The 14,010-nt window shown below is 46.6% G+C and overlaps 1 protein-coding gene across 2 annotated transcripts in view; it reads left to right on the forward strand.

Moving 5' to 3' along the window:
* The first annotated feature begins 578 nt into the window (after positions 1 to 578).
* Positions 579 to 14,010, forward strand: part of Myocd (myocardin) — a 41,042-nt gene continuing 27,610 nt past the window's right edge. For both annotated transcript variants that reach the window (XM_055594330.1, XM_055594331.1), the window contains exons 1-2: positions 579 to 609; positions 2,938 to 3,099. In XM_055594330.1, the coding sequence (XP_055450305.1) occupies positions 594 to 609; positions 2,938 to 3,099 (178 nt within the window). In that variant the 5' untranslated portion in view covers positions 579 to 593. The remainder of the gene's footprint in view (positions 610 to 2,937; positions 3,100 to 14,010) is intronic.

The following is a 14,010-nucleotide window of genomic DNA, read 5'->3' on the forward strand; positions in this document are numbered from 1 at the left end:
TTATTTTATTTTATTTTATTTTATTTTTCACTTAAAGGAAAAATTGGCATACTTACCAGGCACCTTTATAGTAAATAGAGTTCTACACCTGATGTCATTGGTGATGTAAATAGGACATAGGAGCCGTCAGCACCTTCAGTGAGAAGGGAAGGACATGCTGGAATCTTGTTAGTTAGTTGCAGTGTTGTAGCCCATCTGTGAGTAGACAGGAAGAACAAGATTTTGCAGTTCTTCCAAGTTGCTTGTGAGTGGCTGTGATTCCTAGCCGTGCAGAATACGTACAGCAGATGGACCCATCAGCACTGGGAAGACCTAGAATTTTGAGGACAATGAGCCTGGAAGTAGGGATTTTACCCCTCTGACCTTCTTTCCCATACTAAAATTCTAGGAGGAAATTCTGTGTTTCTTTGCAAAAACATGGGAGAAAAGGGGTATTTCCCATTTGTTATCCAAATAGTATTTTTTCCTTTTAAGAGAAATTGAGAGTTTTTGAAAGTTAAAAAGAGGTGATTCTCTGTGGTTTTGTTCTACAGACTGAAGATTCCTTGAGGCACAAGGGCAGAAACAGGTCCGATCGTGCCAGCCTGGTTAATATGCACATTCTGCAAGGTAAGGCTGCATAAATCATGAACTAAGAGATACCTGCCTAGCGGGGCAGGAGGCTGTTTTTCTAGACTTTTCTGTTTCTGTGCTTGCTGAGCCCTTTAAAAAACCTCTCCGAAATTAAATTAATTTAAATATTTAAATAAAATAAGAATATCCCTAAACCAAATTGGATAGATAGATAGATAGATAGATAGATAGATAGATAGATAGATAGATAGATAACTTGGTTTAGGAATATATATATATCTCAGCTTTAGGTCATTTTAAGCAGCCATCCAGTCATTCTCAACCATACAGAAGACTTAGAAAGCCACATATTTCTTTCAGATTTTAGTTCCAGACTCATCTATGCCATTCGTGACTCTAAGTCCAGGCGATTCCATAATTCCACTGAGCACCTACAGAGCATCATATTTCTCTGTATACGTGAGGGGACTCATCCAGCTGTTGCCGTAGAAGTCATCGGGTAGCAGTTTGATTCTGCCCTGTGGATGTCTTTATGTCCTAGTGTGCAGGAAATAACAATCTCGGAAAAATCAGCACCGATCCGTGCAGTTCTACCCCGGGTGCCGGGACCAGGTCTGGAAAGGGGAAGCAGGGCGAACACCTAGCTCCCATCGTAGTCCAGCACCTGAATGAGGAGACTCCATTCCTGCAGAGGGAATCCTCAGGCCACTGGTGCCCAGCTCCAGGGAGGTTCAGCTTCTCCTCGGACACGTTCTATGAAGTAGCTGCTCAGTGAGATGTACTGATGATGGTGGCCGGCTCATCTTGTGAGTGTAGACTCACAGGATAAAACATGGTATCAGAGAAGGCAGACAGGAGAATCGGCATTCACCGCCCAGCGCGAGAGAAAGTACCTGGTGTTGTGAATGTGATGAGCAGGCCGTGGAAGGGAGAGCTCTCAGAAGAGACGGGGGAAGGGAAGGGAGGAGGCAGAGCTATGAAGCATGGACCAGTTCAGGAAGGAGGAAGGGCATTTAAGGTGGAGGCGCAGTGTGCTTGTTCCAGAATGCAGACTGCCTTCCAAGACTGGATGCTGCTCCACAGGGTAGGAAAGGCATTGAGAAAGGGTGGATGTTGGGAGTGCTTCCCCTTTGATCAGCATCATCTCTGACTCTTCTGGCCTACTGACTGTCCTCCAGCCACGGAGTAAGTGAGGCACTGTAAGACAGGGGGTAGACAGCGCAGAACCCGGAGGAAAGGCTGTGAAAAAGTCTAAGGGCACCCAGGCCTAAGTGACGAAATTCTAACCTCCTTTACAGTGACATCTATGAAGACCCTGAGAACCGCCGCTGTGTCAGCACAAAATTACAGCTATACAAATAGCCCGAGAAATGCCATTTCAAATGAGATACAGACATTTCAATGGTTGAGTTAGCAAATAAAAATAAATACCGCGTGTGGTAAGAATGCATGAGATGCAGGCTTTTGTGCCCTGCTGGTAGGGTGAGGCTGGGTCGGCGTTTCTACAGGGCAGCTTGGCAGAGTGTACCAACCTCCTGGACTATGTGCCATCCATAAAGCCCTCATCTTTTAAACTCCGTGTATTGAGAGAGACCCCCGAAGCCCCTTACCTTACAGCTGCTCCAACAGAGCAACAGGTTGGATGGATTCTCCTTCATATTTTTTTTTACAGAAATCAGTCACAGCCCACCCTAAAGAGGACTTTTGGGGTCAGCCATAAAGGGGAGAGTTTAGAACTCTGTACCCAACCTTTCCCACCCTCCAAATGATCGGAAACTGCCTGTTGGATGGATTCAGTTTTTTAAAATCCTTCTGTTTAATTAAAATATCAACTTCAAAAGATTGTTTTTTCCTTTGACAACAAATCTGAACATTTGACTCTCAGTCAGTACCACAATACTGACAAATCTAAAACCCCCAGAAGGTCACGCTCCCACTGCTAACTATCGCTAGAGAGCATGTTTACTGCAGGCCCACAGCCTGTGCCAGTCATTCCCAAAAGCCAGGAACCTAGGGTCAAGCAAGCCACACGGACCCATGCGCTGCTTGCTTACAAAATTGCCAAATTGCATTTTTTTTTTCCTAAAACAAATCCTCTCAAGGCGAGTTTCTCCAGTTTTCCTGCGCCTCTTCATTTGCCTTTATTTGGAAGTATCTGTTCTCTGGTGCTAATCCCTGTGAAGTGATGATGCTTGCATTGAAAAATTATCAGGATGGTAGAGCATGGTGTGACACACTGTTTTGTAACCAGCAGCCAAAAAGAAAAAAAAAAAAAAAAAAAAAAAGAAAAGAAAAGAAAAAAAAAGAAACCAAACAAAATGACATCAAATTCTAAAACGGATCCTGTCCCTTTCAACCTCTCAGCCTCCACGGCAGAAAGATCCATTCCAACTGCTCAGATGAAGCTGAAAAGAGCCCGCCTCGCAGATGACCTCAATGAAAAGATTGCTCTCCGCCCGGGGCCCTTGGAACTGGTGGAGAAGAACATTCTGCCTATGGATTCTTCAGTGAAAGAGGCTATAAAAGGTAGCTGGGGTAGGGGGAGGCACCTCTGCCCCACTCATGTGAACCACGGGCAGCCACAGCTCTGGCAATATGGGAGCCCTGTTTGGAGGAGTCATGCCGTGGATTGCTCCCCAAGCAAACACTCATCCCCAGAGGTCCACTATCTTCAGCTTCCTGTGTTAAACAGGCAGAGGCAGGAGGCAGGAGATGAGAGGAGTCAGCAATGATGTCTCACACCTGTAATCCCAGCACTTGGGAGGCAGACACAGGAGGATTGTCATGATTTCAAGGGCAGCCCAGGCTCCATAGTCAGTTCTAAGCCAATCTGGGCTTCAAGTGAGATCTTAAAAACCAAACTGATTAGTGAGTGAAAGGTACAGAGAAGTAATGTAATGGAGATAGCAGTTTGGCTGCTGTGTGCTGGGGGTAGAGATGGAGATTTCAATGTCCAGGCTTTCCCAAGCAAAGCTCACTTTATGACCCACATGAAACTGACAATTCTTACGCGATGTTTGTCTCTAATTCCCTCAGTAACCTTAGCCCATTCCGTAGACTTTGGCCAACTGACCTCAGGTGGATCCAAACAGCATGCAAGCAGAGTTCAGCTAAGCTCTGCTTTGAGTTGGGCCTAGGTAAGCAGAGGAGAATGGAGAAGATGAAAGTTCCCATAGGCAAACTGATTTATCTTTTTTTTTCCAGTTGGGCACACGGACAGCTCCTGAGAATGCTTAAAGGATACTATTTGCCAATAGATATTTAAGTGGTCCAGTATGTTGTCAGCATGTGTGAGGACATCTCACTCTAACCTATATTTAGTGTCAGTTAGCTCGAGGTGATGCACATCTCGGTCTATTCAGAGACGCTGTGGATGCTTCCTTGGGGGTGTGTAGCTATAGAAATACGAACTCCAGGGCAGGCACTGGCTCCTCTTCCGGCGCCCCGCTCAGACATCTCGCAGGGGCTGGCTGCCCTCTTCACACCTCCCTCCACACTGAATGTCTTTGAACTTGGCCTGCAGTTCTCAGGAGTGCGCGCTCCCCATCACTGCTCTGAGACTTCATTAGACAGGAAAGAGAGGGAGAAAACGCCGTGGAGCCTCTCTCATCGTGTCTTAGAACGTTCTATTCCATATGACTATACGACTATAATATTCTCATCCGTTTCTCGATTATAGGCAAAAGACTTTTAATCTGCACTTTTGGCTCACGCTGACATTGCGCCTTCCCCCCGTCGTTACACACTGCCAGCCGGTAGCCTTTTCTCTTTTCTTCACGCTTCCTGTGTTTCTCCTCATACGTGCTACTTGTACAGAACAAACAAACAAAACCCCCACATCTATCACTAGTGTGGCAGCCATTGTTACCAGCCCGTTGCCCTGTTGCACCCTGATTGCACACGCAGCGCTTTCAAATCTCTTTCTCTGTCATCTATTCGTCTTTTCTTCAGAGTTCCTAAACTTGTTCTCACTGAAAATATTTCCCAGCTCGAGAACACAGACTTTTTACATCATCTGCTACACATATACACTCCCTTGATTACACATTTAAAAATCTAAATGCCTCTGAAAATATTTCAGGGCTTAGATTAAAAGGCACATATAATTTTTGCCTTGTCCAAAGTTTTGCAATGTATTTTAAATTTTGGTCTGGCATTTATCTTCAAAAACGTCTTTACATTGGTCTGCTTTGTCTATTGTTTCCTGGCTACTTGCAAAGAGTATGTTAGAGATAAAACTTAGGAACAGTTTTTCTTATGTTAACTTACTCCTGTCAAAATTTGTTTGGGAATGCAACACCTTCCTAGGTTAATTAAGAGTACATTCATAATTTCAAAGCAGATGGATTCTCCCAAGTCAGAAACATGAGGTCCCTTTCCATTTATCCAAACCTTGTGTTTCCCCTAATGAAGTTGGCTGTTATAAGTTAGCTCCTTCAGATCACTGTGAACAGTAATTCTGCACCTCTTTTTCTTAGCATCTTTGAAGAGTCCCTGAATAGTTCCAATAAGTGTCTCAGTTCACGCTGTCAAAGTGGAAATGTCTATGTCTACAGATGGCACGTGATTCCTGCTTCGTCTTGTGCACGGGCTGGGAGTTGAAAACCTATATATTATACAATCGACGTCACCGTAGAACTACACATGCACACTAGCATTTCAATAGATTTTGTACTTCATTTAAGAATTCCAACATGTATTTACATTTGTAGATTATTCCAATTTGACAGACACTATACAAGTGATAAATAAAATGAAAGTTTATGTCATGTGCCTAGCAGGGTGGCTCTTTTTCTTAGGGGCCCAGAAAAAAATACCTACCTTATATATAAAAATATGCACATGGCATATAACACCTCTGTAATTCATATATGTGCAATGCATAATAATATTGGAGACAATTGAATAACTACTTGTCTCTTGCGTAGCAGAATCCTATTATTAATGTTAGGTTGACAGTGCTTCAAAGGAGCCAGAGGTAGAGAGCATTAGGCCTGATGGGAGGTTACACAGCAAGACCCTGTCTGGCAAAGGTGACGTGATAATGTGTCATGCTGTCTGAGTTGTGCTTATGTGCATTATTACAGCTTGACAAGCACATGTTTGCATTCCATTGCTCTTACAGCTGGAAGTCTACAGTCACCGTCTTTATACATGACAGGTGCTTTTGGTGTAAGGAATATAAGGACATGTTCCTCCCTGAGAGTAATTTGAAGAGGCTACTGAGTAAAATGCTTTCAAAGGGTGTGAAATGACAATGAATTTTTAAAAAAAAAAAAACATCAGTCTGTGCCTATGACATAGCCGTGTGGTATTGCTTCCTTCCTGAATCACCCGACACTCCTGGAAGCAACTGTTTTAGAAGTCGCTAGCATTGTACTTACACGTTTGCATCAATTGTGTCATGAGTTGGCGTGCCGCATCATTTTATTCATTGTTCTAACCGTCCAGGAAGAGGTTTCCACCAAGAGGAGTCCCTCGAGGCAGGCTCCTTAACCTCGTTGCCTTGTCATCCCCCACCATCCTCCAAGCAATGGCTCTTTTTCTTAAAGGGCCAGATAGTAAACTATAGGCTCAGTCTGTCTCAACTGCTCTACTCACCCTGGTAGTGAGGCTGTAACTATGGCAACAAGTAAACAACTGGGCATGGGTGTAGTCCAATGAACTTTCTTTAGAAGCATAGTGCCTCATCACCCTCTGGATCTAGCAAAGTGAAATCTAGAAATGAACACCTCACCTACACTATGCTCACTGTGAGACCAGTGTGTAGGCTAAAAAGGGCTCCCTGGCTGAGCTCCACCTCGTTCCCAGCATTGGCTCCACACGGTGAAAAAGGGAGAGTAAAATATGATGAGCAGCTATTCTGCCACAGCAACCACAAATAATGTTGCTCTCGGCTGTTTTCGTTCCATACTGGCCAGGCTTAAATGTCAAGGGCATGCAGATGCTCCTTGAGGTATGTCGAGGTCACGTGCAACTAAATGCATCCCAAACAAAAAATCTGCTCCCTACACCTGCGAATCCCAGCCTAGAGCATCCCACCCTAGCAACGCTGTGGGACAGAAGGGGCTTGCTTCACACTGTGACCATGTGGCTGGCTACAGTCGCCACCAGCAGAACGGGAGAACTGAAGAAGGTATAACTGGCCCAGGAAAAGGTCAAAATTCAGATTTCTCAGTAAAGTTCCTCCTACAGAGCATTCTCTGTGCACATCTCCGAAGCCCAGTCCCTGTCCTGGAAGTTTCTATGGTGATGCTCATAGTTCCATGAGTGTATTGAAACTTTTATATCGGCTGTATGATTTACCCCATGCTGGGAATTCTCCTTCTCCTCCTGCACTAAACATTCTGAGGTCTCCAGCTGTATGTGCGACTGCTTTGCTGGGTTCTAAGTGTCTCTGAACCTGGTCTTCATTTTTCAGCTTAACCAGTGTATTTCAGTATCATCTTTTCCTCTCTTTTTTACATTCACTACAAGGCTGTCTGGTTCTTTCCTTATAAAGAAGTTTATGATCCGATTCTTTTATTTTTTTAATATGAGATAAAGTGTTTATTTTTTTAATTAATTAATTAATTTATTCACTTTACATCCTGATCGTCGTCCCTTCCCTCATCTCCTCCTGGACCCACCCTCCCTCCCCTAGGAGGGGGAGTGCAAAGAGAAATGGTGATAATCAGACCTGGGGAGGCGGGGGTGGTTGTGTGGAAGGGAACAGAGAGCTTGCAGAGAGAAGAGAAACTGTGGGCAGGGGCATCTCTGTGACAAGCCGGAGACCTAAGACAAGTAGGCTTCTGGGAGGATATGAGGGTGACTCCTGCTGAGACTCCTAGTAGCAGAGGTCATAGAGTCTGAAGAGGATACCCTCTAACTAGACAGAACTCCTAGTGAAAGGGAGGGAACACCAACCCACCCACTACCCTGCTTACAAGATGTGCAGGGATAAAGATAGAACAGAGATTGAGGGATTGTCCAACCAATGCCTGGCCCAACCTGAGACCCACCCCATGGGAGAGAGCCAACCCCTGACACTATTAATGATATTCTGCTATGCTCGCAGACAGGAGCCTAGCATAGCTGTCCTCTGAGAGGCTCCACCCAGCAACGGTTTGGAACAGATGCTGAGACCCACAGCTAAACATTGGGTAAAGCATAGGAAATCTAGTGGAAAAGTAGGGGTCGGATAGAAGGGCCTGGAGCTGTCAGGAGCTCCACAAGAAGACTAACAGAGCCAACTTGCCAGGGCCCTGTGGAGATTGAAGAACCAACCAAGGACCACACATAGACTGGACCTATGCCCCCTACACATATGTACCTGATGGGCAGCTTGGTCTTCATGTGGATCCCTTAGTAATGGGAGGGGGTACTGTCTCCAACATGGACTCTGTTGCATGCTTTTTGATCACCCCCCAGGGGGTTTTCTGCCTTGCCAGATCACAGGGGAAGCGGTCATGCTCAGTCCTGATGTAACTTGATGAGCTGGGGTGGGTTGGTTGGGGTGGGCTCCCCTTTTATGATTGTATTTTTAAAATCTGTGGGCTTCATGTCCTCACCTGAATTCAGTTTTCCTCCAGTCCTTCTTGCTGAGAAGTTCTTTAAGGAGAATGGAAACTTCCTCTGCTTTTTACCCCAAAGTTGTCATTCTTGTTTGGTTCTTTCTCCCTGTGTCTCTCTCTCTTTGTTTTTGTTTGCTTGCTTGCTTCATGCTTGGGTCAAATTCAGGACCTCACAAATGCTAAGACCAGTGCCCTGCCACTGAGCTGCACCTGTGACAGCCACACACCAGAGCTTTGGAATTCACCAGCCCGGCTTTGAACTTGAGTTCTGTGACTCTGGGCCACACAACTGTAGGTACTGCCCCTCCATCTCACTGTGACTCAGCCGCCTCATCTGTACATCTCTCCATTGAAGTAATTACTTGGCCTTGAGGTCATTTGTTGCAGGTAGATGCAAACAAATGGATGTAAAGAACGAGGTGGGGTCTAGGGAGTGACTGTTGGTAAAGAGGCAGCACAAACAGGAAAACTGAGACTCAGTCCCCAGCACCTGTGTAAAAAGCCAGGAACAGAGGCACAAACCTGTAGCCCTAATACTGAAGAAGGGAGGCGAGAGGATCTCTGAGGCTCACTGGCCAGTGGGTCTAGCCAAATCCACAAGCTCTGGGCTCAGAGAGAGACCTTGCCTCAAAATATAAGGTAAAGAGTGATTGAGGAAGAATTGATAATGACATCTGATCTCCTCATACACTCCATACATGTACACATCACACCACACACACACACCACCACCACCACCACCACCACCACCACCAAGAACTAGAAGCCCACCTAGTCCCAGCCAAGCCCTGCAGGAAGGGAGGCATGGGTGGAGGAAAGGGTAGAGAGGAAAGCCCTGGTTACATGTTAGAAGCAGCTTATAGTGTGTCTTCCAAGCAAAGGAAAAATCCAAATTCAGAGTTGTTGCTCAAAAAAATTTGAGGAAAAACACTTTCCTAATTCTCTACCTAGAGAAATCATAATTTTTGAAGGATAAAGATGGTGGTGAGCACAGGAAGAGTTCTGGTGAGCCAAAACAGAGAGAGAGAGAGAGAGAGAGAGAGAGAGAGACAGAGAGACAGAGACAGAGACAGAGAGACAGAGAGAATGTGTATGTGTGTGTGTGAGAAAGAGACAGAGAGAGAGAGAGAGAGAGAGAGAGAGAGAGAGAGAAAGAGAGAGAGAACAGGGTCAGGCTGTGCATGCAAACTGGACTGTGTCTGTGGTATGAAGAGGGCTCGGGGGAGGTGGGAGAAGGTCAGAGCTCCGTGGAGAGGCTGATGCCCTTGTTTGATGAGAGCTGATGAGCTACAAAGTCCTGCATGTGAGTGTGCAAAAAGAGAGGCTGGTACCACCAACATTGCATGACTCCATTGCAGATTAGCCTGCTACACACAGGTTCTCTCTTGGGCAAGGTAAATGATGCTGTCGCTCATCAAGACAGGAACTGGAGCAAAGGAGTGAGGTGGGAGGAAAATTCTCCTTTCAACTGCAGAACATGAGGGCTCCACCCATGGTGCAAAGGCAGGCATTCAGAGTCAGCGAGTCCCAGGGCTCCTAGTTCAGAAGAAAGCACAAACTCACAAGTCGTCAACCCATAATGGCAATCTAAACTGATGGACCAGACACGATGCCTCTTTGTGCGTGCATTTCTTCACCAGGTAGCTCCTGACTCTCTTCTGTGTGTTGGACCCGACTCTAAACTCTTGCTCAACGATCAGGACCTACGAGGAAATTAAGTATCATAGCAAAAGCTGCTAAGTGTGGTAGTGGTTTGGGGTACAAGTGATACACACACAGAAAGAACAGAGAGATAAACTCGAGCGCTGTTGTGTGGTAGGGAATCTACGCAGAATAAATGAGGAATAGCCAGAGAAAAGGGCTAAAAACTCAGCTGTTTGGGTCCAAGAAAATCCCAGAAGTGGGTGCTAGCAGAGAACAGAGCACTCATACCCCACCCCTGTGCCCCTTCTGTGCTAATGAGCCTCACGAGCAAAAGAACATACACTAAGGGGCCCCGCACGGCTGCCTGGAGCCTCCCAGCAGCAAAGACGGCCCAGCCCACTCTTGCGCCTATTGCTCCTGGGACCACGTCCCCTCTGTGGTGAGTTGGGGATGTTTTATGTCAGCCCCACAACCTCTGTGTGTTTTCCCTTCTCCATCCACGTGCCGCTCCGCTTGTGTTTATTCTTTGTGGTTCCCTCTCCAGCTGTGTTTCTATGCTCCTGCCAGACTCGAGAGGCCTACTGTGTCACTGTCTCCCTCCCTCCGAGCTTAAGTAAAACCCAAGACAGAATGGTCTAGAACCTTGCCTAACACCAACAAGGGCGTTTTGACAGTGAGCCTTCCCACCTGGAGTCGCTCTCATCATTCCCAGGTCACCCTCTTATAGCCAAATGACCTACTACACCTAGACATTTCTCTCTTGTGGGATGCCAGCTGTTGATTCCACCTCTGACCTGTGAGCTTCCTCTCTGAATATGGTTGTAGAGACTCTAGGGGGCCTCATTCTCATCACTCTGGAATAGCATGCTTTGCAGGAAGACAAGGCTCAGCCTCTTGTGGCCACCATTCATCCTTTTGTGAAAAACCTCATCAGGTGAGGACATGGCTTAGAACCAACACAATGTTCATGAGGCTCTTCAGTATTGAGAGCGTTGGGCCCTTCTCCTGCCGTATAAATCCTCCCACTGATCATTAAATAGTTTCTTCACAGGCTGTGAGCATCCCTTAGCTCCAGAGGAAGCAGTGTTTTGTCCAGATGCCCGACTCCTGGCTTGAATTAAACCAAATGCCACTGGGTTCCTCAAATAGTAGGAGGACACTGGACTCCAGCTGCAACTGACAGGCTTCTTACCTTGTCTTTGGGCTGGGCCAGGTTTTCCATCTAAGTCAGCCCTTCAATTTCCATTCAACCAGTGCTTTAGAATATGTAGCTCTGTTGTCAAAGATAAATTCACTTTTTCACCATAACCCTTTAATAATAGAAACCAATGTATGACCCACCAGAGCTGCTGCAAGAGCCATCTATTTCCAGCTGTCATGTTTCTGAAAGCCTCTTGATTCCTCATATGTTTGTCTGTGACCCTCGGGCTTAATTCAAACTCAAACTCTCTTGCTCACTCAGAACCCAGACTATGTTCAGAGACTAAGAGTTTTGACACTGATCATGCATTGTAAAGGCAGATATACAATACCTATGGCTCCGTGCCAAATGGTAGGGTTGTTTGCCTTGGCATGACTTACTTTCTCACGGACAAAATTCTATCATTCCACAATGAGAAATCACTTCCAAAGTACAAATGATCCTTAGGGGAAAGAAATGCACCATGGCATATATGTCAAATGCTTTTCTGAGGAAAAACTTTGGGGAAAGTGGGATAGGGCTTAAAAACTGGGGAAATGGTAGACTGGGGAAGAAAGAGTGCTAAAGAGAGAAAGCAGCCCTGCGACTCTGCAGGGCTGCCTGGTGACCTGAATGTCGCTGATACCACGGAAGCCATCTTGGCATTGCTGGGAGATGGGCAGTTTGAGTTAGGGATATCTTTCTTGGGGTAGCTGGAGGTACTGACAGGTGACTGCAGGAACACAGTATTGCCCCATAAAGGAAGGAGACAGCTGGAGTATGTCATGTTCACACTGGATAGCATTCTTTGTCCCTCAGATTTGACCTCTAGAACTGATGTGTAATAGATAGACATAGAAGTTAGCTGCTTTTCCTGATTTACGAGAATCAGGTCAAGAGACCCAAGGGGGAATTTCCAAGGTGTCATGGATCTGAGGATAGGGACCCATTTATCTGAGTGCCAGTTCAAACCAGTTTTATAACAAAGACACCTGATATCCTTTAAGAGCAGTGACTTTTCATTTAGGTTAGAAGATCCACTGGCCTATAGTGTGTTGTTGGGGCTCATCAGGTCTCCTTGGCAACAGCCAGGGTTTAACAACATCTATGTGAATGACCTGCAGCGTTTTCTCTTGGGAAACAGATTTTGCTTCATTCTCATTCCGGAGGATGTTAGAGACGGTCAGTCTGTCCTCCTGCCATTCCCTGGACTAGCTAGCAGGTAGAAAATTGCTCTCCACCCTTCCTTCACAGCCTTTGTGCAGGGTCTGGGGGGAGTGTAGCCAGGGCTCGGATTATCTCATTTAATCTTGAAGTTTTAAACGTTTGTGCAGAGGAAAGTACAGCTGACTCATTCATCTAATCACGTCCAGGGAACAGGGGAGTCGGGGTCTGTCGCCGGCCCAAGGTCCCAAGGGGCCCCTGCCCAGAGCCAGTCCTGTGGGCATAGCTGGAGGATGATGTCAGGGCCTCCCAGAGCAGGTTCTTGTCATCACTGCCTGACGTATCTACAGGGACAATAGCCAGCACTCTGCTCTGTGGCAGCTGCCAGCCAGCCTCTTGTCCTGGGAGATTGGAGCAGAGGCCCAGGGTCATGATGCAGTGCAATTGATGTGAACGTTCCATGGGGACACAGATAAGGTGACCAGAAGGTGACCTGGTCCCTCTCTGCAGCAGTGTGGCTTGAACCAGGAAAGAGGGAGTGGCTGGTGGCCTTTCTGGGACAAAGTCTCTTCCTACACTAGAGAAGCAGATTCCTTATTTTCCCAGAACAAGCCTCTCAGAACAAACAAGATTTCCTTGCTATGGAGTTGCACTGACCTTTGTGAGGCTGACCACAGAATAAACTGCCTCCCGGGTGGTCTTTTTTTTTTTTTTGATAATAGTAAACTTGAGAATGGCAGATTCTCCTAACAAAAACAGTATCAACTGCCACACACAGCTTAGACGATGTGATTGAACAGTTCACATCAGGCTGTGGACTCAGCACTCTGGAGATACAACTTCTTGAAACCTGGAGAGCTAGCTACATTCGAGGTTCCCATTTTATAGATGGGTAATCCAGGGCCCAATATGCTGCCGATATTCACACTCCCGCTGATGTGGCAGAACCAAGAAAAAGAAAGTGCCCGAGGGATTCCAACTCTGGAGCCTATAAGGGCCTTGCGCATCTTTTGAGAGAAAGATGGCAGAAGCAGCACCTCTGGGGGGTGGGCGGTTCCGCTGGTGTTCAGCTCTTGCAGTAAGCCGAAAACTGGGCTGCTGTGTGGAGGCTTCCTGTTCCTTCCCTCCTCTTCTGCCTTGAAGTGGCAAAGCAAAATCATTAGCAGCCATGGAGGCGACATAACCAACGGGGTCCAAATGGTGGGGCAGACGTCAGTGGTCCCACCTGTACCTGTTGGCAGAACCTGACCTGGCAACCCCGTGCTTTTTGGGTACCAGACGGTTACATTTGGGGCCGTGATGCTCACCCTGCTTCCTTGTGAGGATCTAAGCAACTTCGCCGTGTTCCATTGTGTGCTCCTGTTGCTGCCTGTTGCATTGGTTTAAGCAGCGAGTCTTGAACTAATAGGCAGATGATTTGATGGTGTAGTGTCCTACACTATGACTCTGTAGGATTTGGCTCCTAGAATCATTTTCTCTGCCAGTTTCTTCTTTTCCACCCACCCCCCATTCCATTTATCAACCCCTCTAGGGTCTCTTCCTCTTTCTGCTGTCATTCGAGATGCTGTCCCTCCTTGTTGTCCTGTCCATAGCTGCCAGTCATTTCAGGTCCACCCAAGCCCTGGTCCTCTTAGAGAGTTCTTCAACAACTTGTGTTTCTGCCTCCTCTGTCTAACCGCCATGGACACTCTCCAGGCTGAATCACCTCGACAGATTCTCTGATTATCCCAGGGAGATACACAGCCACTTTCTGCTGACCTTATCTTATCTGATCACTTCTGCTCCTCTTGACGTGTGAACGGTGAGAGTGACTGGAATAACTGAAGCCCTGCCCCCTTCAGCCTTGTATGTGTTGGGGGGTGGGGGATAGAACTGATTACAGAAGGCTGTTCCATG

Source organism: Psammomys obesus, unplaced genomic scaffold (genome assembly GCF_907164565.1).
Source record: "Psammomys obesus unplaced genomic scaffold, mPsaObe1.curated_primary_1811, whole genome shotgun sequence".
In the NCBI taxonomy this organism is placed as follows: domain Eukaryota; kingdom Metazoa; phylum Chordata; class Mammalia; order Rodentia; family Muridae; genus Psammomys; species Psammomys obesus.